The sequence below is a fragment of the Camelina sativa genome, chromosome 10, assembly GCF_000633955.1.
Source record: "Camelina sativa cultivar DH55 chromosome 10, Cs, whole genome shotgun sequence".
Classification (NCBI taxonomy): domain Eukaryota; kingdom Viridiplantae; phylum Streptophyta; class Magnoliopsida; order Brassicales; family Brassicaceae; genus Camelina; species Camelina sativa.
In genome coordinates, this window is record NC_025694.1 from 12,277,501 (window position 1) to 12,302,088 (window position 24,588).

General features: G+C 42.2%; 6 protein-coding genes across 6 annotated transcripts; 2 read left to right on the forward strand and 4 right to left on the reverse strand.

The window, feature by feature from the left end:
- On the forward strand, positions 2,394-5,292 carry LOC104718642. The gene is made up of 5 exons (XM_010436423.2): positions 2,394-3,022; positions 3,278-3,376; positions 3,828-3,872; positions 3,975-4,112; positions 4,784-5,292. Exons 1-5 carry the CDS (start codon positions 2,627-2,629, stop codon positions 5,135-5,137), a joined length of 1,032 nt encoding a protein of 343 aa, XP_010434725.1. The 5' UTR covers positions 2,394-2,626; the 3' UTR covers positions 5,138-5,292.
- On the forward strand, positions 5,419-7,255 carry LOC104718643. The gene has a single exon (XM_010436424.2). It carries the CDS (start codon positions 5,684-5,686, stop codon positions 6,983-6,985), a length of 1,302 nt encoding a protein of 433 aa, XP_010434726.1. The 5' UTR covers positions 5,419-5,683; the 3' UTR covers positions 6,986-7,255.
- LOC104718644 lies at positions 7,343-8,550 on the reverse strand. Its single transcript, XM_010436425.1, has one exon. It carries the CDS (start codon positions 8,339-8,341, stop codon positions 7,706-7,708), a length of 636 nt encoding a protein of 211 aa, XP_010434727.1. The 5' UTR covers positions 8,342-8,550; the 3' UTR covers positions 7,343-7,705.
- On the reverse strand, positions 10,264-11,406 carry LOC109126839 (uncharacterized mitochondrial protein AtMg00810-like). Its single transcript, XM_019230710.1, has one exon. It carries the CDS (start codon positions 11,404-11,406, stop codon positions 10,264-10,266), a length of 1,143 nt encoding a protein of 380 aa, XP_019086255.1.
- LOC109126840 lies at positions 14,030-14,719 on the reverse strand. Its single transcript, XM_019230711.1, has one exon. The coding sequence runs from the start codon at positions 14,717-14,719 to the stop codon at positions 14,030-14,032; it is 690 nt and encodes a 229-aa protein (XP_019086256.1).
- LOC104718645 (cationic amino acid transporter 6, chloroplastic-like) lies at positions 15,267-24,174 on the reverse strand. The gene is made up of 5 exons (XM_010436426.2): positions 23,670-24,174; positions 17,343-17,565; positions 16,868-17,201; positions 16,461-16,689; positions 15,267-15,976 (listed from the first exon to the last, which is right to left on the reverse strand). The coding sequence occupies exons 1-5, from the start codon at positions 24,019-24,021 to the stop codon at positions 15,369-15,371; spliced, it is 1,746 nt and encodes a 581-aa protein (XP_010434728.1). The 5' UTR covers positions 24,022-24,174; the 3' UTR covers positions 15,267-15,368.

Sequence of the window (24,588 nt, forward strand, 5' to 3'; positions counted from 1 at the left end):
CTATGAATTTAGTATAGAAAAAGTTTGAATTAGTAATAGAGAAAAGTCAAAATCACAAGTAAAGATTTCAAAGACGAGAATAAGTCACCTAAAAAAATATATATTTTCAACTTTTTGTGCCTTGTATTATATTAAGATTCATCACAAATTAGTTGTTTGTGTTGTTACTTGATAATTTTATTTATTTTCTTCCAGTGCACGTAAAGGAAGATGAGATTAGAAGCAGGGGTGGTCTTGTAATAACGAAGTGATAAGAGGTAGATAAGTCACCTGCGTCTTTGAACTGCTCATCTGAGGCCACGTGTCAGCAACAAAGCGGCTAATATCACCTAATGCCTCGAGACGATAAAAACGGCACCGTTCGATATCGATCCAATCGCAATAGAGAGATAAGTGTTTGTGGCAACTTGACTTTCTAATAATATCTATCTCTATTTAGAAATAGAGAGAGATATATCATCCAAAAGTGCACAAGTCTCTCTATCCTTTTAATATGGGCTCCCCAAACGCATCTTTCCAATGTAGATAATTGTTATCTATATCAAACAAAAGCCTTATATACAAAATATCTAATGATAAAAAGGTAACAAAGCTTTTGACCCTAATAAAGTAAATTAATTGAAAATGGAAAGGTAATAAAGCAAAACTAACGAGAAAAGATTCATAAAATTGTGGTTTAATATAAAATTAGGAACATACAACGCAACATAATAATGATCAATATAACATTCTTCTTAAATGATCAATATAATTTTGTAACAATATCATACGGTGAACCTAAGTACACAATCTCTTTAGCTAAATGTGTTTCTCAACGCTTTGCTTCCGTAGTTCTCATTTCCATAGTTACGAAAGGATAAAGATTGAAGATTACACAAATTAGATAAATTAAAATGAACAAATTGATTTTGTATTCGAGTTGTGTGTGGTCAGAGTTCTTGTGGATACATTAATTTAATGTCGCAATACATTCTTTTTTTTTCTGGACAATTAATATAGGAGCTTTTTAGCCAATCATATTACCAAGTGTCTGTTTTGAGAATATGCGAATTAGGCCATACAGAAACATAAAAAAATCAAAGCTATATGAAGGTGATTATGATTAGTGCGGTGTAATTATAAATTTACAATGATCATATTCACTGCAGTGTGCCAAAAAAAAAGAGAGAGATTAAATTGGATAAATTGTTTTGACCCTTTTTTTAATTAAATCTTTGGTATTATATTCAAACTTAACAGTTACATCGTTACATAGGTTAGTTTAGAATAGAGATACCATAACAACGATAGCAAAACCGAGCTAAACATACTCGGAAAAACAACCAAATGAAAAAAGAAAGAGGTTACATACTAGAGATAGAATCCTCTTAACCACATAGTTCGAGCATGCCTTGAAACTTGGGTGTGCCATATCTAATGAGACAGATGATGCAAATTCTTAGATCAAGATAGGTGATCAGATCTTCTACCGGTATGCAGATTACTAATATAGATTTTGAAACTTTTGAATACGATTGAAAGAAAAGAGCTAGAATATTGAATTGGTTTATGAAATTCATTTGCATGTGTTTTTTTTTGTAAAAAAAATAAACTAAAAATTAAACATAACAAACCTCATTTGAAGGCATGCATAATATTAAATAAATGCGTTGAGACGTTGCATGCTCAGAATTTTTCCTTCATGCATGTTTGCCGCTTGGTTTGAATCTCGAAAGATCCACATGAATTTTACATTCACAGATCACGCTTTTCATCATTGAACTTCAAAGTCTTCAACAAGCTTGTTCTTTGATATTAAGATCACCCGCAAAATGCAATCTCCTTCAAATAAAACCATGTACGTATTAGCCTTCACAACCCAAACATCGCATTGGCCCATTACTATTTTTTTGGGCCCATTACTATTAAGAACTCATTTTCCAACGTGGATTTAGAACTCATTTTATATCAGTAATCTGCCATAAAGAAAAACGATTCCATTTGTATCTTTCCGAGTTTATCTAACCTTGAGATACGTGGAATGTGGTCGTGTGACTTGTCATCGGCATAATTACCATCATAGTAATACACCCCCTCATTCCATGTTTTTTACCAAATTTTCTTTCAAATGCATATTGAATATAAACATTTTATGATTTATTGAAATACTTTTTGTTACCATATAAAATTCATACACGCACAAAATAGTCTGAAACCAACCAATTCATATGCGTTATACACTAGTGGATTTTTTTGTCCAAAAAAGAAAAATACACTAGTGGATTTATTGCGTAATTCATACCCCAGTAAAAAGGCAAGGTTTCCTTAAAACGACAGCGTTTCGTTTGCTTGAACATCCCAACGTTGAAAAAAAAACTTCCAAAAAGAGCAACAAGAGAACAAAAGAAGAGATCACAAATCACAATCATATTATGCATCTGCCATGAAAGTTCAAAGGTTCCAGAGCGGAAGCCGCAGCCACGATTTGACTCACCAACAACACTCTCTTCTCTTTCTCTCTCTTCATTATTATTGAAACTAGATTCCAAATTTTTCACATGAAATCTCTCTTGTCTCTTCCTTTTGCTTTCGCATCTTCTTCTTCGTCACACGCGTCTTCGTCAACGAATCCTCGTACTCTCCGGCGATGCCCCGTCGATTAAAAGACGGCGAGCCTGGCCGTTTTACCGCCACCGCTCTTCTTCTCATAGGTTTGATCTCTTGTGTTATCGTCTACGCTGTCTTCTCTAATGTCCTCCGTCCTTCCCAAGATCGCACGCTCGCTGATTCCTCGGTCCGATTCACGGAGGAGTCGCCAGATCACGCCGCGCCTGTACACGGTGGAGGCGGGTGTTGCCGTGGGATTGATAATTTGGAGCTTTGGGGTCCTGCGGTGAAGTGGGGGACGGATTTTAAGTTTAATTCTTCTAAGGAATGTTGTAAAGCGTGTAAAGTTATGTGTAACGGAAACGATGGTCCTTGCTTGTGCGATTCGTGGGTGTTTTGTGGGAACAAAGAGGCTTGTGGGTCTAAGTTTGGAGAGGTAAAGTTTGATTCTTGTGTATCGAAATCGATTGGTGCATGATTTACCAATATCGTCCGTTAAGTGTTCGACGAAATGCTTACTTGCGCTTTGTATCGTCAAATTACTAGAATTTAGTGGAAAGTTACTAAATTTACAGACACTTTGTGATTCTTTTTGACTCTGTGTGTGATTAGTGATTGAGAAATGCTGAATTTATGACACTCGCCACTTGTTCAAGTTCCAGAGACTGAGGTGATTTTTTTCTCTGTGCAGTGTTGGTTGAAGAAGCAAAAAGATGTCTTGCTGCCTGATCGACAAGGAAGTGGGGAGAAAGTAATGTGGACATCTGGGCTTATCTTTGGACAAGGCCAGGTAGTGTGATCTTATATAACTTGTCTTGATTACTAACTCGATTGATCGACCAAATTCAAAGTTAATGCAGTTTTTTCAAACGCTGGAAATAGTAGGTTTCAGTGATATTTCACTAATTATAGCTTTCGTTGTGTTGTCATTTTCCTCAAACATTTACTATTCCACGAATACTACTCAGCCTTTGGTATTGACTTGTCTGTGTGATTAGATGACAATAGCTGCTCTGGTTACGGATTTCACAAGATTGTACTTTTACTGTGTTCTTAGTTTCCTACTAATCTGCAAAATTACTGTGTCGAGTGATGTTAGTTTGGTTGTGTGAATCCAAGTTTTATGTCTCTCTGATTTTTTTGTGATGATGATAGCTGCTCTGTTTTCCTTCTTATCTTGAAAATAGATAGTATTATTAATGATTGTCGTAATAACTAATTATCTACTTTGCTTCTGTTAGGGCATTGTTGGTTTTGAAACGGAACACGGCGTAATTCATGTCAAAGTAATTATCTTATCTATAATGTCTTTTTTGTACTTAAGAGAGAAAATTCCAGTTTTTGTTTAAAAGTTCCAGATTTGACACTGATGCTTCCCTTTGTTGCAGCTTCACCCTGAGTGCGCTCCTCACTCAGTATACTACATTCTTAGTTTGTTAACTCTGCGCCACTGCGCAGGCTGCCAGTTTCATCGAGCTGAGAAACGGGGATCATACTGGGATTCAGAAGGCGACCATGTACATAATGTAAGGGACCTTACACAAATTTTGCCTTTAATTCTTAGATCACGTATAATCACTTTTCACTCTTAAATCTGTGATCTCGAAGTATGAAAATAGATCCATGTGCTTGGATCTCTGACAATTTGCTAGACTTGTTATACCTTTTTATTATTGAACATCTGTCTTTCACTAAACCAGAAACGCATGTAGTACTACAATCCCATTTCTGGTTTCAGACTGTATCTAGTATGCTTTGTCACCCTTTTTACCAATGAAATTTCTTTTGAGATATTTGTTGATATCTCGCATATTAATGTGAGGCACAGCTGATTGTACTTTGAGGCATGAACCATGACTGGTGTTATCACATAGTAGAAATTGTGATAAATGTGTTAAGCATATGATTTCTGTCAATTTAAAAGACTCATTAGCCTTTTGATCCATCTGATTGCTTACCTTTCTTCTTGTAGAATTCGCATCTTCTATATCGAAGATCAAATGAGTTTCTGTTGTGTAAATGCTTTAGCTCTTTAGTTTTGAATTGCTTTTATTGACTACACTTGCCATGATTTTTACCTGTTCAATTTCCGTTTTAGCTTGTTCATACCTTATTGCTGGCACACCTATCTTCCTATGTCCAAACAGAGTTTTTTGCTGCTTGTTTTATTGGAAGTCTCATCCTTTCACTGTGTCAGGCTCCCTATGGCCCACCATACGCCATGATTCAAGGAGTCCTCCAGGCCGAGGGAAACATGTTCACACCGATCCCAACCGAGCACTGCCCAACTATAAGCCGTGGCTCGGTGGCGTGGGTTGGCTCGGGTCCAGAATTTTTCATCAGTTTAGCAAACCACCACGAATGGAAACAATCTTACACTGTATTCGGCTCTGTTCTGCCAGAAGACTTGGATGTCGTGGAGACGATTGCTGGTTTACCAACAAGAGCTGATGTCTGGAACGGCGTTCATGTATCTGTGCTGGAGAAACCGGTGTCGTTAGCCGTACGGAGAATGAAGACGGGCCAAGAACAAGGAGAAACCGGTTCATGAAGAAGAAAAGCTAGAAATGAGCTTAAAATAGTCCTTGCTTCTTCTTTGTTGGAATTTTATAGTAATTTTTTTTGTTCATAAATAGAAACTACCAAAAAAGCCAGAAAATTTCTTGGTTCCGTACTTCCGTTAAATGAAAATTCACTTGTTATACATCTGTACTTCCAAAATTAAAATCTTTTACATCGAACCAAAACGAAAACCGAAATTGAATAGTAAATATATTTATAATGTCCAAATAATTTGAACCGAAACCATTGGGTTACACTGAACCGGTACATTGACTTATCCGATTGTGGGAAAGAGAGGTCTCTTAAAACGACCGCGCGTATTCGGCGGCGGTGGAGAAGGTTGCGTCGGGTGCGCACACGTCACCCACTCCCACGGTGCACTTTAGCACAACTCTCAACCGGCCACCTCCTTCTCGGCCCAATCCTTCATTAACCTAACTTTTTTTCTAACCTGCGCCTCTACTCTCCTCCGCCTCTTTATTATCTCTTACCCACCGTTCTCTCAACTTTCACTAATTTATTCTTCGCCGCCGCAATGTCAATCCCCGATGATGGATCTCCCGTCGGCATGGCCATCGATTCTTCCACCGCCGTAACTGTCGCCACCACCACCACTAGGCGAGTTCCTCCTCCGTGCTGGACCGACGAGGAAACCGCTGCGCTTGTCAACGCCTACAAGGATAAGTGGTTCGCCCTCCGCCGTGGGAACCTCCGTGCGGCTGATTGGGACGACGTCGCCGCGGCTGTTTCGTCCTCGTCCACCGTAGGAGGTGCCCCGAAATCAGCCATCCAATGTCGACACAAGATCGAGAAGCTTCGCAAACGTTATCGCGGCGAAAAACAACGAGCTCTTAATCGGCCAGGCAAGTTCTCTTCCTCTTGGGATTTGTTCCCAATATTGGATGCTATGGGTTTCGCTCCGGTGACTCCGGCGGCCGTAGAAACTTACGATCCCGATGTGGATCATGATGATGAGAGTAACGGTTTGGATGGATTTAGGGCTAGATCGAAGAGGTCTGGGAAGTTTAGCGGTGGTTACTCTGATTCACCTCGAGAAGGATATGGGGTTAGATCTAGGGCAAGGAGTAACATGAAATTGTATAGCGGTGGTTTCAAGTCTGAGTTTGATTCAGATCACGATTCAGGAAGTGGATTTGGATTGAAAAGGAAATACAATGGAAACCAAAAGGTTAGTGCTGATTTCGATGCTGATTCGGATGATGAGATTGTGTTAGTCCCGAAGACAACTAGGCTTAGGACTCATGGCAAGCCTTCCTCTGGTGATTTTAGCCACAGCGGTGGTGGTGGTTTTCCGTTGAAGTCCTTTGGTGATCGGAATTTTGCATCTCATGGGTTTAAACCCAAGAACTTCACTAAGACTGAACCTAATTTCTCTCAGGATCTTGATTATGATGATGAGTATGATGATGATAGAGCAGAGAGGGAAGGATTCAACCCGAGGATTCAGAGTTCTAGGAGCTCTTCGCGGGGGAATGGGTACAGCAGGAAAGATGGGAGCTATCCTCGAAACGCTGGTGTTTCCAATGGCTATGGATCGTCTTCTAGGTTCAAGCACGAGCAAATGAATGCAGCAGCAGAAGTTGAGTCTGACCCGATTGATGAAGTGGTTTCTTCTGTTAAGATGTTGACAGAAATGTTTGTGAGGGTGGAGAATTCGAAGATGGATATGATGAAGGAGATGGAGAAGTCGAGAATGGAGATGGAGCTGAAGCATTGCCAGATGATGCTTGAGTCGCAACAGCAGATCATAGGCGCTTTTGCTGAAGCATTGAGCGAGAAAAAGAGCACAACAAATGCAAGGAGGCCGGTTTCGTAGTAATGAACTCTTAGTAACGGGATGCATGGTTCATAATATGATTTCATATGGTATAATGATCAGATAGTTTTGGACTGTAGTAAGATGTGTCTTCTTGAGTTACTAGGAACAGAAACGGCAGTGAAACTTGACGCGAGTAATGTCAGTTGAGTTTTAATTCTTGGCATTTTGATAATTTGGTAAGATGAAATTTGTGTATGAACGTAGGTTTTCCATTTTGTGTTAGCACCGACTCTCTTTTTTGGAACAGATAAGTAACTCTTATTCTTTATCCCCCTTGCAACTTAGAAAATTTTATACTTTCACTCAGGCAGTGGAAACTCGCAGGTCGTTGCAAGCAGTCTAGAGAATTCGTCTGATGGATTTAGTATCATTTGACATTTGTAAGTTGCGTATAAGCTACTATCATAGTCAATTTGGTAATATCGTAATGGTGAACATGCAAAAGTGGAAAACACAATTCACAATTCAACTACTAGTCAAAGGGACCGAAACTCAAATCTGACATAACGTAGAAAGCAAAGAAGACACAAAAGTTTGGGGGAAATTTGGAAGAAGAGAGCGCTGATCCCAGCCAATACAGTTTACATACTCTTGACTACTTCACGCATCAGCAGTTGAAGTACCTCGCCGGAAAATCAACTCGGTGTCGGCGAAGTTGGTTGATAAGGAATGAAAGATAAGGAGGTGATAGCAAGCACGCTGTCACTATTGGGTATGTTAAGGGCACAACTTCCTTTGCAATATCCCCAAATAGGCTGTTCGAATATGGGAATGTTCCGCTGAACATGCAAAATTAGCAATCCCAAGAGCTGCTGTTGAACCGTAAAGGACTATCCACATGGGAAGTCCAGTTATGAGGATCATGATCACATATAGAGATGAGAAGAAGGCAACTCCATTGAAGACATAAAAAAATGAGGCAGCTCCGATAGTCATAGTCATCTCCCCAGCGATGTGATTAGTGGAATCTCCGGGCTTTGAATCTTCTTGCCAAAATCCACCAGGAGGACTGAAACCAGCTTGGTATGTAGCTGTGTCTATCAGTATAGCCACCACAAGTATTACACTGCGGTTGTCACTGGTATCTAGAGACGTGTGCCTAATCTTACTCAGATTGGCCAGCCCCAAGAAAGAGTTTCGTTTCTGAAAAAACGATGGCTTCTTGCTCAAATATTCCCCAAGAGTCATTGTGGGACCACTACAAATTAGTCTTTCGTTAGCACGGTTGAGAAGTCTGCTTATTTTGGGGAAAAGAGGAGATTTGTAAGTTTGGAGCATGTCCATCGTGGTCTTACCATCCAAGTTCTTGGCATTTACGTTAACGATTCTACGTAACAAAAATCGAGCACACATCACCGCCAGAATTTAGGAAAATTTATTAGGACTCCCAATGATAGAGTACATCATCATTAGACTTGCTAAGGTCATATGATTTGTTTCCTTTTCTAGATTAGGCTTTGTCTTTAAATAAAGAGCTTAGGTTTGAGAGAAGAGAGGAAAGTGAGACGTAAGAATTATATTCTTAGGACGGCACAGCCATTGGACAAGGGTTGGATCCTTGTAGGGAGAGCTTGTCTCTTTGTTTATCTATCTTTAGTTCCCTATATCAGTAAAATCAGTTATACTTTCTCATATTTCTAAGCCTTGTGACTTTTAACTCCATCACCTAACATTGATGAGAAGATAAACAAATACGTAACACACTCATGGGATAACTTTACTCATTGCCATAGAAACCCACAAACTTTCGCAAGAACTCAATTGTTAAAAGAAAAGTCCCAGATGTTACGAAGCGGCTCTTAGCAAGTACTAGAGCATATATATCTGAGCACGAGTTTGAACGGCAGAAGAACGTAATGGAAAAAAAGAAACCAAATGACCAAAGAGACACATCTACCTCGGTTTGATTAATTGATGCAGCAATATGGTAGACTGTGTTGTACATCTTAATTGTATACAATTTTGACCCATCCCAACAGAACCTTAAAAAGCCGTAAATTGATGGTTCTTAACAGCAACGTGCGCGGCTGTCTCACACATCATCGTCAAATCTTCTATAGAAGATGGACAAGCAAACAAGAACTCACTAAACATGATGCAAAGCAGTAGTACTTCCTCTTCCTTTGACGCTGACTAAGCTGCTGTCAAATGCCACAAACCCTCTCACCATTCGAATATGGTTGTTTTGCAGAGCTAAATGGATTGCGCTGAAACCTGAAGCGTTTAGCTTTAGAGCAAGCGACGGCTTAAGACTCATTAACTCCATGGCAAAATGCGTTTTCCCGTTCACGGCTGCAATGTGTCACTACACAAAAAGGGCACAAAAAGGGTACTTTATCAAAGTGTTGTAGAATATTTGGATCTTCAGCAATCAACCCGTACAGTCTCTCGATATCCCCATCATAGGCTACTGTTTTCAACCTCTCATAAATATTCTCATCTTGATTGATATCTGATACCCCATTGACATCCACAACAATTGCCATAGCTTGATCACTAGTCATCCAGGCTTCGGCCTCTGCAACAAAAAGTCTCCAGTCAACTCCTTGCAGAGATGGAGTACCTTATTGTCTTAATTTTCTAAACCACTCATTTTCCATATAGATATCTACCAGGTCAACTAAAAGATTAATATAGGGTTTTAAAAAGTCCACATATGGCTGACCATCTCTTTCTGGGAGTAACATAGGCTTTAAAAAAAATTAATACGTAGGGTATCCATTTTGTGTTTGCACCACAAAGTAAATTTGATACTTTTCCTCAGGCTGTGGAAACTCGCAGGTCGCTGCAAGCAGTGTAGAGAATTTGTCTGATGGAATTTAGTATCATTTGTAAGTTGCATATAAACCACTATCATGGTCAATTGGTAATATCGTAATGGGCCTAGTTTTAGTTGGAGTCGGAGAGATAAAATATCTGATCGAGAGATTACATAGTGGATCAGAGTGTTTTTTTTTTTTTTTTTTTTTTTTTNTGTGATAAATAAGTTAATTAAAATGTTAGTGGTAGAGACAAAATATATGATCGAGTGTATCAGCGGTGAATAATTTATTGTGAGTCTCGTGAAGTGTAAGTCGATTTCAACAATAAAATAAGATCTACTTGAAAGCAAGAACAGTAACTCTAGGTTGAAACAGAGAAAGAAAGGCTCAAAGATATTTCTTCGTTGATAAAACCTTCAAAATACATAATTTGTCTTTATATAGAAGAAGACATAAGGAGACACTATAACCTAATGATTATAAAGATAGATGGACATTTGACAAGTGTCTCCATCAACAGCATAGAATCAGTGAGGTAAGAGCAGCAAATTGGTTCCTTGTTTGGACCACATGGTGAGCTGTATTTGGCATTACCTCTATACGTTGCAGAGCAAATGGTGTGAGGATTTTTTCCTTGTTACCGTTGGAGCTTATGGTGAGAAAGCAAACTGCAGTGGGTTTGATTGTTTCTTCGAGACCCAACCTTGTTTGCTGGACTGAGTTTTCAGTGAGTCCAGTAGTGATACTCTTGACATCCCCCCGCAAACTTTGTGTGGGTGGAGAGACCACGCCAAGTTTGTGTCTGAGGTCAGTGAAGACCTGCAGTGGCAAAGATTTGGTGAAAATGTCATCAAGTTGGTACTTTGCTGGAATGTGATAGACAACCATAGTTCCCTCTGCAACTTGTTCCCGGACATAGTGATAGTGGACCTTAAAGTGTTTGGTCTTTTTGTGGAGTGTCGGGTGCGCAGAGAGATAGACTGCAGAGAGGTTGTTACAGTACAACTCTGGGGCATGGTAGAGTTGCATACTAATGTTTGCTAAGAGATCTCTTAACCAGTTTACCTCAGCAGTAGTGTCTGACAAGCAGCGATACTCTGCTTCATTAGAGCTACGGGAGACTGACGTCTGACGTTTTGCAGACCACGAGATGAGATTGTTCCATAGAAAGGTGCAATAGCCACCTGTAGAACGACTAGTAGTTTGGCAACCCGCATAGTCACTGTCACTATACGCTCTTAAGGTGAAATCCGCATTCTTTGAGAAGGAGATACCATAGTCAACATTGCCTTTGATGTAGCGGATTATTCGCTTTAGCAGGTTGAAGTCAGCAATAGTAGGTGCATGCATACGTTGACAGACTAGATTGACTACAAATTGTATGTCCGGTCTTGTAAGAGTGAGATATTGGAGCTTACCAGCGAGACTCCGAAAATGTGTTGGTTGATCAAAGAGATCTTCCTGCCCCTTGACCTTTTGGAGCTCAAGTGGTAGCGTTGTAGAAGCAGGCGCACAATCTGCCATACATGCAGCCAAAAGCAATTCCTCTGCATACTTATGTTGGTTGAGAAAGAGGCATGTGGTGTGATAGTGAGCCTGCAGACCAAGGAAATAGCTTAGACGTCCAAGATCTTTCATACGGAACTCATCATTCATCGACTATAGTAACTCATTAATCAGTTTTGGACTGTTCCTAGTGAGAGCCATATCATCAACATAGAGTAATAGGAGGATGATATCATTATCTTTGAGATATATGAAGAGAGAAGGATCTTTGAAGCTGCATTCGAAGCCAAACTTCAAAAGAAAAGAGCTAAACTTATCAAACCATGCTCGTGGAGCTTTTTTTAACCCATAAACAACTTTATTAAGCTTCCAAACATGTGAAGGGTGTTCACTGTCTTTAAACCCTGGAGGTTGTTGCATATACAGTGTTTCAGTCAAATCACCATGGAGAAATGCACTCTTGACATCTAACTGCTTGATTTCCCAGTTGTAGACTATTGCAGCATGAAGAACAAGACGTATTGTTGCAGTTCGAACCACATGACTGTAAGTTTCAAGGAAGTCAACACCTTCCTCCTGATCATACCCTTTTGCAACTAGACGCGCCTTTAGTATGTCCAAACTACCATCAACCTTGAGTTTTGGTGTAAAAACCCATCTACAGCCTAGAACATTCATATATGGCTGATAGAAAACCAGGGAGAATGTGTTAGTGTCAACAAAGGACTCGACTTCATCTCCCATATCAGCTGTCCAACCAGGGTGCTTCAGAGCAGAGGCCACCGTTTTTGGTGCTTTTTTCTCAGTGGTGTGTGTCGCATGGAGTGCATACTTTGGATTCGGCTTGCGAACTCCATCTTTTCCTCTCGTGACCATGGTGTGATCATTTACAACCTGTGCTGCAAGAGGGGGAAAGTCATTCTCTGCAAATAACGGAGCATCTGGAGGATCAGCATTGTTGTCATCAGTATCAGTGTTAGTGTCACTCGAATCCGACGAAGAGGTTGAGGATTCTCCTGGTGTTGTCAAGATGGGACTTGTAGGCACATCAGGTGCGGCTGTAACAGGTGATACAAGACCCAATTCCTCCGGTAGAAAGCAAACTGCACTAGGAGAAGACTGTGGAGGTTTAAACCCTTTTTGCCATGTGGACAGTAGTGGTGTAGTTGCAACAGGAAGAAGAGCTGAGTAATCTGTTCCCAAGGGATAAGTACTTTCATCAAAAAAGTATGTGTCTACTGATATAGACACGACCCGTAGGAGGATAAACTTACCTGTAGCCTTTGTATTTATCATTGTATCCTAGAAACACACACTTCAGGGACATAGGATCAAATTTATTTTCTCCATAAGCCCGGAGTGTAGGATAACAAGTACTACCAAATATCCTTAGATATGAGTAGTCAGGTTTGGTTGCAAATAGAACTTCATGTGCACTTGCAGAAGCCTGATGAACAGATGTAGGAAGAAGATTGATGATGTGATTTGCAGTGAAGAAGGCCTCAACCCAGTAGTATTGTGGTACCTTACTCTCAAACATCATGCTTAGACCAAGTTCAGACAAGTGTCTATGTTTTCTTTCAGCTAGGCCATTTTGTTGTGGGGTGTGTGGACATGAGGTAAGTTGTTTAATGCCATTGTTTGCAAGATGTGTGACAAATGATGTACTAATGAATTCACCGCCTCCATCACATTGAAAACTCTTGATTTTCTGAGTAAACTGAGTCTCAACTAAACTTTGGAAAAGCAAGAAGACTAAGTAGAAATCCGATTTATTCTTCAAGGGATAAAACCAAGAGTATCGTGAATAATTGTCAACAAAGATCACATAATATCTAAACCCCTGATTTGATGTGACAGGAGAAGGACCGCACAAATCACAATGCAACCTCTCAAGAGGCCTACTAGCTACAAAAGCAGAAGAAGAAAATGGTAGTTGAGCACTCTTGCCAAGCTTGCATGACTCACAAAACTTGTTGGTGCGTTTATTGACTGATATTGCTGCAGAAGAGGAAAGGTGTTGAAGAATCTATGCACTAGGATGACCCAACCGCTTGTGCCATACATCATCACTTGCACTGAGTTGACGTGTAGAGTAGTGGGCCTGAAATGCAGGATTTTTCAACACATAGTGATCCCTACTCCTGTTTCCGGTTGTGAGGAGCTGCTAGGTATGCTTGTCCTTTACACGCACACTATCAGAGTCAAACTTAATGGAACAATGATAGTCTGTACATAGCTTAGAGACTGAAAGCAGGGATTTTGTCACATTAGGACAGACAAGAACATCATTCAAAGGCAGAAATTTATCTGATAGAGTCTGCAGAGGCACAGTTCCAATGTGAGTGATTGGCAAGAACTCCCCATTACCGACCATAACTAAGTCGTTACCGTGATAAGACTGTGAATGTTGCAGGTTTGCAGTGGAGTTGGTTATGTGGGCTGTAGAACCACTATCAGGTAGCCATTATGTTCCATTGTTCTGACAGTCATTCTCAGAGACACGCATAGCAGCAAGAGGAGAGGTTTGTTGCTGGACATAGTCTTCATTGAAGCGGTTGTAGCAGTCATACGCACTGTGGCCATACTTGCCACAAATCTGACAGGTTGGTCTTGAGGAACCTGTTGTCTTAGCCTGACTGTCTTGTCCAGAGGAGTCGCGACCATGTTGTTGAAAGCCACGACCTCGAGTAGAGTAGCTGCCTCGACCTCTGTAGCTGTACCAGATCTACCACCTCGGTTGCCTGAGCTTCCTCTATCGAAGTAACTTTTCTCAGCTTGACGCGAGATGAGGAGTAACAGCAGAAGCTGATGAATAAGTTTTGAGCTTATCATCAAAGGCTGTGACTTTGAACACAACATCCTCATAACACGGACCAGGAACAGAATCCATAGAGTGTTCTATGACCGTAGAGACAGATTCATATTTCTTTCCCAAACCCGACAATAAACCATGAATTTTTTCCAAGTCGGTCATAGGAAATCCAATGGAATCAAGCTGATCAAAGATTTGCTTAAGTTCACTAAGATATTGTTCCATGGTTCTACCTATCTTAATGCAAGCACGCAAGCGATTCTGAAGTTCAAACTTTCTAGTGGTTGAGACCCTATTAAACTTTTTAGCAAGAGCAGTCCATACCTCTTGTGCAGATTGCATACCATAGACCATCCTCAGAGCTGGTTCTGACAAGGAACCGAAGATCCATGCCATGACAAGCTGGTCATTACGAATCCACTTAGTAAACTCCGGATTTGGCTCTTCAGTGACTCCAGCAGTACCTGTAACAGAGCGAGTAGCTTCCGGTCGAGTGATTGCGCTAGTGACATAGCCAAGCAGCAGTTGTGGTGAGAGAAAGGACTCAAACTGAGTCTTCCATAGCAGATAGTTGGACTCTGTTAGTTTTAGAGTCACAATCTGAGAAATAGAGAGAGGAGCGGAAGAAAAAGATTCGGTTGCTGCCATTGAGGCAAACTACCAGAGCTCTGATACCATGAAAGCAAGAGCAGTAAGTCTAGGTTGAAACAGAGAAAGAGAGGCTCAAAGATATTTCTTCATTGATAAAACCTTCGGAATACATAATCCGTCTTTATATAGAAGAAGACATAAGGAAACACTATGACCTAATGATTACAAAGGTAGGTGGATATCTGACAAGTGTCTCCATCAACAACATAGACTCGGTGAGGTAAGAGCAGCAAATTGGTTCCTTGTTTGGACCACATGGTGAGCTGGCATTACCTCCGTACGTTGCAGAGCACATGGTGTGAGGATCTTTTCCTTGTTACCGTTGGAGGTTGTGGTGAAAAAGCAAACTGCAGTGGGCTTGATTGTTTCTTCGAAGCCCAACCTTGTTTGCTGGACTGAGTTTTCAGTGAGTCCAGTAGTGATACTCCTTACATTACTATGGAAGAAGTACACTTCACAAGATCACGAGTTAGAAGTACCTACGACCGGGAAGAAGTATAATTTAACTTGTTTATTTGGCCTCTCGGAGATATTATGGCTTATATACCTCAAATTTCTTGGTAAAACAAATTAACGTACATCAAGTGAGGCGTCAAGAGTTTGTTCTTAAAACATACAAAAAACAATACGATATACACATTTAAATTTAAGAAATTACTACCATTTGGACATTGCCCAACATATCGTGTTGCACCCTCGTGCTAGTCACATGACTTTCAACAAACTCTACTCTGTCTCTATCCATCTCTTCGGCTTCATAAGTCCTGTGGACGCCATACAACACGTAAAACAGCGTTACAAGACATGTCCATATCGCAAACCTCTGAAACGACAGCTTTTTCAGCGTTGTAGTTAGAAAAACGTTAAGGAACACCGAAATTGCGGCTGGCCACGGCATGAATGGCACCGACCATGTGGAGGGTATAGGTGCAAGAAGATTTTTGTTAGCAGTAGACGAAAGCAATGATGTGTGGTATTGAAAAAACACGGTGACGGCTATAGTGATCGCAAGAGATAGCAACAAACCCCACCACGGTTTGTTCAGTTTCCACCATAGGGAGAACGCGAGGGCGGAAGAAGAGAGGAGGGCAAGGAACGAGAGAGTGTGAAGCGGTGAGTTTTGGCCTGTTAAAGTATACTTGCGATAGATAAGAGCATTGGCGACTAGGTAGAAAACACAGAGCGTTCCTAGTGAAATCAGCTCCATCACTATTTCTAGATCCGTGAACAAAGCAATTGAAGCTGTGCATATGCCTGAAAACGCACACATTATTAGAATTTAGAAGTACAGTATAGTGTTAAGTTGAATAATTCAAAAAAAAAAGTATTGTGTTAAGTTGAATTATTAAAATAATTTTTATGATTACATTTTTATGTATGTAATTTTTCCCCTTTTCAACAATACTGTATGTTTTTTAATCTACATATCATGCATTATCGGTTTGAACTCGGTGTTGTAACGCACCAACGCCACTAACAGAAAATTCTAGGTTATATGCCAATATGATCTAATCAGGTGTGTAATTTATGATCTGATTGGTAATTGTATAACGACAGAATGATTCCACATGGTTTTTAGTAATCAAGGAAGGTTAACTTTTTCCCTTTCATTATATCATTGACATTAATTATTTCATAATATATACATCCCGATTCTACCATTTCCCAGTATTGTTAATCAAATCCATCATATACTTTTTAAAAGTTAAGAAATTTTTATAAAATGTTATTTAATTACCGAGAAAAAGAGTGGCGTTCAAGGGAGTTCCAGTCGAAGGATGCACCTTGGCAAGCCATGAAGGGACAAGTCTGGCTCTTCCAATCACACAAAGGTATCTGGATTGCCCTAACATCGCCACCAACAGCGAAGCCACGATACCTAGGCTCGCACCAGCACCCACCACGTTGCCTCCCCAACCCCACCCAATCTTCCGGAATGCAACCGCGTACGAGGCGCTTTTTGATATCTACAACATTTTTTACCTTTAATTAAATTAAAGTAATATTAAACCTGCAATCAGTGAGTTATTCCACTAAATTAATTTAGCTCGTACTCATAAGTGGATGCATCATCATGCATGTGATCACATTTGAAGTTACTAAAATCTTCACCAAATATATTTTGAACATTTCATTGTACATTACCTCATTGTAGGGAACCATGAGGCAGAGTACGAGAGACATGAGGCAATAGAGGACGGAGACGACGGAAACGGAGCCAATGATCCCGACGGGGAGACTAAAGGAAGGATTTTGGATCTCTTCGGCGAGAGTCGATACGGTGTCATATCCGATGTAGCTGAAGTACACTACGGCAGCTCCGTTAACAACTCCACGAACGCCGTATGGAGTCAGCCCTCGCGGCTCTACCAGCGCCTTGGCTCCGTCACCGTTACTAAATCCGGCGATTATTATAAATCCGAAGAATATTACGTGGAACACCGTCATCACTAGGTTCAGCATTGAACTCTCCTTCGTGCTAATATAGTTATTTTTTTTTAAAATAAGGCCAATAATTTTGTTATCCTTTTATTTTAAATTTTAAAAAGTAACGTTAAAAAATAATTACTTAGCAAAATAAAATTTTGATTGGATAATGTAATGTAGATATAGTACGTACCTATGACAAAGGCAGAGAGTGAGGAGAAGAACAAGAGCAACGGCAGGGAAATCGAGTTCGTTGTAACCATTCTCTAGACCATTCACTTTAATTCTCCAAGCGTTTGGATCAGAAACGCCAAACGCCGTACATGTATACTCCGTGAAGCTTCTCGCAACTGCCGCGTTTGACAAAACGTACTCCAATAGTATGTTGGCTCCTCCAAAATACCCGATAAATTCACCTGCATGATGCCCACACTGTTTGTACTAGAGATTGCACAACACTAAGTAAATAAAGATTTTCGGGGGAAGAGTGAAGTTGGTTTTTTTATTAACGATAAAAACGTGAGGTCGTCACTAAAAAGAGTCAAGATTGAGCTCGTCAGTTCACAGGAGAACTAACAAGCTAATAATGACGAGCTCGGAAGCTAAAAGGAATTATACAGAAAACAATAACGGTTTCAAACGCAAAGTATTGCTCTCTGGGTATTGTTCGAGGGTTTGGTCCCTCTTCCCAATAAATGTCCTCTCCTTTTATAGCGGATTGTTGACCTAGGGTTCCCATCGCGAAATGCCGAGGTTACCCTCGACAGAGTGATAATGACTGTCTCCAAATTTTGTCGGGCCGAAATCACAATTAATCTGTGTTGTTGGGCCGAGTGGCATATTGGGCACAACCCATATCCAACAATAGTCCCCCCTTAGTCCGGAGAGCGGCAGTTCTTCTGCAATCAACAGACGTGCTTAAATTATCTATTAATATGCCTGCTCGGCACAGATTACCTCGGGTCGCTTCTGGGGAACAAAATTGCTACAATAATTCTTCTGTAAATGCTAGGCTCGTCTTCTTGAGAGATACAATGAATATCCAGCGGTTTTTGCTTTGAGTGCAGTATTCGATGAATATATGGAAAATGAGTAGGTCGTAGATCGAGGTGGCGGATTTTGGTTGCTCCTATCCAAAATCCTAACAACCGCTGCCGAGAAAGCTTCTCATTGTGAGATCGCATATGGTCGGTGATCGGCAGGATCTGCCGGTTAATCACCCTTGTTGGGGGCGCCGAGAGTTACAGTCAGTAAATCTGAGATCGGCAGTCTCGGTGGGGTCGGCGAAGATGGTTGTTGTGAGGTATTGGAGAGCGGCAAGATGGTTCTCACAGGCATGAGAGTAGAGATGTGAATGCCAATTCTGTTTGCCTGAGCTCGGAGGAGGTCGGCACCGTTTCTGAGCGGAGGTCGACACTATTTCCACCGTTAATTTACGAGCATTGCTTCAATTCAGTATTTGATGGTTCTGGTGAGATCGATCTGGACGAGATCGGCGTTGATTGTTTTAGGGGAATCAGAGGCGAGCTCGACGGTAAAGTGGTTGATGGTTACGACCTCGCCGGATCGCAGTTAGAGCTCGAGATGGGTTGAGCGGCAATGAGCTCGGTAGATCGCATGAGAGAGTTTGAGATGGGTTCAACGGCAATGAGCTCGGCGCGGTTGCTCGGCAATCTCCTGGACTGAGCTCGGCGCGGTCGCTCCGCCTTAGTCGTGAGTCTGTTCTAGCGGATTTTGGAGGTTGGCGTGACGAAGAAATTGAGATCGACCCAACATGTGTGATGTCAGGTCGACAGATGGAGATTGGCAAGTGGAGATTGGTAAGTGGATATCGGCGATATGAGCAAAAGAGGTGGTCGGCGATATGAGCGAGAGAGGAGGTCGGCGACTTGAGGTCGGCGACTTGAGGTCGGCGAGTTGAGGTCAGCGAGATTGAGATTGGGGTCGGCGAGTGAGATTGAGGTCGCCACCGAGAGTGAGACTGAGGTCGGCGACGAGAGTGAGATCGTCATCGTCGAGGTTGAGATTAAGATAGGCGAGTGAGATTGAGGTCGCCACCGAGAGTGAGATTGAGGTCGGCGCCAAGAGTAAGATTGAGGTCGCCACCGAGAGTGAGACTGAGGTCGGCGAGAGTGAGATCGTCGTCGTCGAACGGGGTTGAGAGGTGAAGAGAGGTCGGCGGACAAGGATTGATGAGTGCTAAGGTTGGTTCTCGCGAGATCGGCGGATTCAGGTCAGCGGGACGTTGCGCGATGCCCCGGAGTTCGGCAAATCCTCATTACAGGTCGGCGCTTGTCCTACCATTGGGGCGAGCTCCGAGGTCAACTCCTAAGATGGGTGTTCATGATGTGCGCTCGCATTCCATGTCCTCTCATGGGAGCGGCAAAAAGATCTTTGATCGTCAATTTGAGGTCGACACATGTGATAGTGCGGGAGAAGGTTTTGAGGTCAGCACCAAGCTGCAGGTAGGCACAAAGCTGAAGGTCGGCACCAAACTTGAGGTAGGCGCCAAGCTGGAGGTCGGCACCTTTGAGGTAGGCACCTAGGTAGAGGTTGGCATCAAGCTTGAGGTATGCGTCAAGCTAGAGGTCGACACCAAGATTGAGGTAGGCACCAAGCTGTAGGTTGGCGCCAAGTTGGAGGTCGGCACCAAACTGTAGGTAGGTGCCAAGAGACTCGAGTGTTAGAGACTCGAGTGTTAGTGCGTCGAACGTGAGAGCGTCGAGCGTGAGAGCGTCGAGCGTGAGAGCGTCGAGCGTGAGAGCGTCGAGCGTGAGAGCGTCGATTGTTAGGGCGGCGAGCATTAGAATGGAAAGCGCGAGAGAGTTAGCGTGAGAGCGTTTGACTGTGAGGGCGTTGAGCATGAGGGCAACAAGCGCGAGAGAGTCGAGCGTGAGAGCGTCGACTGTGAGAGCGTCGAGCGTGAGAGCATCAAGCGTGAGAGCGTCGAGCGTGAGAGCGTCGAGCGTGAGAGCGTCGAGCGTGAGAGCGTCGGTTGTGAGAGCGTCGATTGTGAGAGCGGTGAGCATAAGAATGGCAAGCGCGAGAGAGTTAGCGTGAGAGCGTTTGACTGTGAGGGCGTCGAGCATGAGGGTGGCAAGCGCGAGTGAGTCATGCGTGAGAGCATCGAGCATGAGGGCGATATGCATGTGAGCGTATGTTTGATATGCAGCAAGGCTTTGTGCTTTACCGGAGTAAAGTGGTAGGCAAGACGGACTCGCCATACCTTTAGGTGCGGCTTTTGTGTCCGGTTTATCTTGTCAGTGTTTGGGATTGGAAAGAACTTGTAAGCTTGAGCTTGGATTATTAGTTCAGGCGCCCTCAAGCTAGTGCGAGACTTGCTCCGCTTTTTTCTTGCTTTTGAGATGTATTTTACGGGGCGAGACGTCTCTCGGCTTACCCTGTTACGTGTTTCGAATACCAAGTTTTTGGTTGGTTGTTGAGATGTGCTCGTCGTACCTTTTAGGTGCGGCCCTAGTGTCCGGCTTACCCTGTGGGTGCCCCGAGGTCAGCAAGAGTGTGCAATTAAGAACTTGGCTTATTCAAACTTGACCGCCTGCTAGCTGAATGCGAGACTAGGCTCGGTTTTTTTTGTGCGGATTATTTCACCGCTGCATCCATGTGGAACGCGTTTTAAATCTTACACCTGGCCAAGGCGACAATGTAGAAGCTGGACACTCGTTAAGACGGACTCGTTCGAGAGAGCTTGTTTGTGATTAAATGTACTCTTGCGAGTGTAATTTTTATTTTTATGTTTTGTTATAGATGTGTCTTGTCAAAGGCTGCCTACGTACCCTTGAAAACGGATCAGGCCATTCGTAGTTCAATTTGCGAAGAAAGAGCTCGGTATGACGAGCGTTCTTTTTTTTTTTTTTTTTTTTTTTTTTTTTTTGGCCCATGGCGTCTTGTTATTTTCTGATTTGGCTGAGTTCCACGACCGGTTATTTTGATGGATGGTTTGACCTTGCGTCTTTCTCTTTTTCTACCTCGATGTACTTGTTAGCCCGGTGCAGTGCATCATTGAGAGTCAGAGGCTCGTATATGATAATATCGTCCCTAAATTGAGACCCATATGCGAGAGCATTTCAGAGAGCTGATATTGCTGTGTCGTCAGCAATCGAGAGCTTCGAGACGATTCTTTTAAACCTCTCCATGAAGTCTCGGAGAGATTCGTCGTTCCGCTGGAATATGTTCTAGAGATCGGCGTTCGAGGCACCTCAAACCATAAACGTAGAGTGATGTTGGAGAAAGGCGGTGGTCAGCTCGTGATAGCTCCCTATCGAGTTCGGCGGGAGCCGGGAGAACCATCCCAAAGCTTCGTGGGCTAGATTCTCGACGAATAGCTGGCAGTAGCCAGCTTCGTACTCTTTGTCGCTGAAATGAGCTCGGCTGATTGCAAAACTCATTGAAGTTAAAAACGGTTTCGGATCATCTAATCCGTTGGACGAGGTGAACTTGAACTTGTTTACGTAACGAACTTGAACGCGGGAGATCCGTGATGTAAATGGTGAGCGCTGGACTTCTTCGAGCACTCGATCAAGGTTGGGGGCGGAGCTCGTGGCTCGGTGGACTCTTGAAGATAGTTCGTGGACCATTTCCTCTAGGCGTCGTATGGTTTCATCTTTGAGATCGCCCTCAGACTGTCGGAGTGGCAGTGTCGGAGTCGGCGGGCTTCCGCTCCTCTGGCCTTGGCCGTCTTGCTGCTCGTCATTTGGCTCCTCTCTACTGCATCGATCAACAGATCCTACGATAATAGACGCCGGGCGGCGTCTGTGGTTGTCGTATCGGTCCTCCACCGATGGCTGTGGTGGGGGCGGATTCTCGTTCTCGTCGGCGGGGCCGCTGTCGTTTCGGCGCTCGCCCCTCCTTCGCTGGATCTTGTTGATTTGGTTATGCAAGGCCTCTTGTGCGGCTGCAATCGCCTCGAGCCATTCGTTTGTTCGTATTTCCTGGCCATTAAGACGATCGAGAATGACCTGCATCATATCATCGAGTCTGTTTCTCTGCATAGGTAAGGGGAGGGTGGCGTTGGAGAGAGTGGTAGCGTTGGTGAGAGCGGCAGTGAGGAGAGCGGCGGCGCTGGTGACCAGCTGGTCTGCGGCAGGTCCGGCTTCGGCATGTGCAGCTACGAGAGGCTCAGAGGGCGCGTCGGGCGCTGGTGGAGAGATTGTGCTTGGCAGTGAGCCTTCGATTGGGCTCGGCAGGGAGTTCGACAGGGAGCTTGGCGAGGGGAGAGTTCGTGTTCTCGTTCGCCCCCATCGCTGCTCCGTTGGCTGCTCCGTTGCTTCATTGATGTTTTCGCTGGGGTTCGTCATGACTCTTGAGACTTCGAAGAAGTGAGGATCGTCGGTCTTGATTCGTCAAAAGAAACGCTTTACTCTTGCCCCACGGTGGGCGCCAATTGTTTGTACTGGAGATTGCACAACAGTAAGTAAATAAAGATTTTCGGGGGAAGAGTGAAGTTGGTTCTTTTAATAACGATAAAAACGTGAGGTCGTCACTAAAACGAGTCAAGATTGAGCTCGTCAGTTCATAGGAGAACTAACAAGCTAATAATGACGAGCTCGGAAGCTAAAAGGAATTATAGAGAAAACAATAACGGTTTCAAACGCAAAGTATTGCTCTCTGGGTATTGTTCGAGGGTCTGACCCCTTTTCCCAATAAATGTCCTCTCCTTTTATAGCGGATTGTTGAGCTATGGTTCCATCGCGAAATGTCGAGGTTACCCTCGACGGAGTGTTAATGACTGTCTCCAAATTTTGTCGGGCCGAAATTACAATTAATCTATGTTATTGGGCCGAGTAGCATATTGGGCGCAGCCTATATCCAACACACGTACGCGTTTGAAGGATCAGATACTTTTCTTCTGACGAAGAAAGATCGCATACGACGATGAACAGAGAGGAATCTCGTATCCCATGTACCATGTTCTTTAGATCTGTCTGACTGTGACAGCTGACAGTTACTTTTTTTTTCTCTCATAAACTAATTAATTTGTGTAGGTACTAAAAGAAAAAATAAACGCACATATTACTTTATACTGTATTTTGTTAATTTTTTAAAATAAAGAGCGATAATAGTTAATGTTGAATTTTAATATTCACGAATATATTGTTTTACAAATTTTCAAATTTAATTAGTTGATTTCATTCAAATTTAATTAGTTGATTTCATGAAGGTTAATTAATTGCCATAACTAATGTTTTTTTAAGAAAGTTAGTTTTGTTCTCTAATTACGTTCTTAGAGAAATCTATTAATCTTCTAAATCTCGTACAAATTTACGCTTCTTTCTAGTTAAAATGTCACTTTTTTGTTAATAATAAAAATGTCACCTTAATTACTTTAAAAAACGTGTTTCTAGCCTGTTTGTTTGCTGTCCACGAGCTTATTTTTACCGTTGTCATTATTATGTGTATGAAGTATATATGAGAGAAAACTTATCAAAATAAGCGAAAGAGAAAGAAATAAAAACACTACTGTTAAAAGAAATAAATAACCTATATAACTATATTTGCGTACCGAATGTGACTCGGAGATAACTGAACGCTCCGCCGGCAACAGGGACGTTAACTGAGAACTCGGTGTAACAAAGTGAGGACAAAAGTGCCGAAAAACCGGCGACCATGTAGGAAATGAATACGGCCGGGCCAGAGATATCACGTGCGACGGGTCCGGTTGTCACAAAGACACCGACCCCGAGCATGCCACCGACGCCTAGAGAGACGAGGTCAAACCACCGGAGTTTGCGCTTCATGTCCGCGCCGGAGCGGAGGCGGACTTGGTTGACTTCTTGATCAGGAGTCCACGTAGCGAGCATCCTGGACTTGAGCCTGTGTGGTGTCTGTGAGAGGCTGTGGAAGTACTTTGACATGTTTTGCTCTTTGCTCTTTAGTTCATATATGATAGTAGAGAAATTATAAGGTCGTTTCTTTAGCTTGACGAGTACTGGCTCTATATATTTTTTGCGAACTAAGTACTGGCTCTATATATAATTAGTAAGTAGGATCTTGGATAACGTTCGTTTAGTTTGAGTTTCGAACGTTCGATTTCAAATCTCTTTATCATAACTCCTTTTATGTTGATTTGTCCTCCTTTACTTTTGAATATTAAATTTTGATAATAGTCCTAGTCCATTACTTTGTAAGATATTGTAGTTATGATCATAAATACGCGATTAATTTAATAATGTTCTATATTCAACAAAATTTCGTTGTTACATGTGTTTAAAGACTCTAAAAACGATTAGTTTGCTGAAAAAAGCTTCGTGCCCTGCCTTTGGAATGTGAGCTTTTTATTCCGTATTCTATTTAGTAATTTAAGAAAATACTAAAAGAAAAGAAGATAAATAGACATGTTCGTAGGACAAAAGTCACAAAACTGATCGTGATCACTGGGAGAATCTAAGTGGGTTGTACTGCGGACTTTATTACAAAAGCTT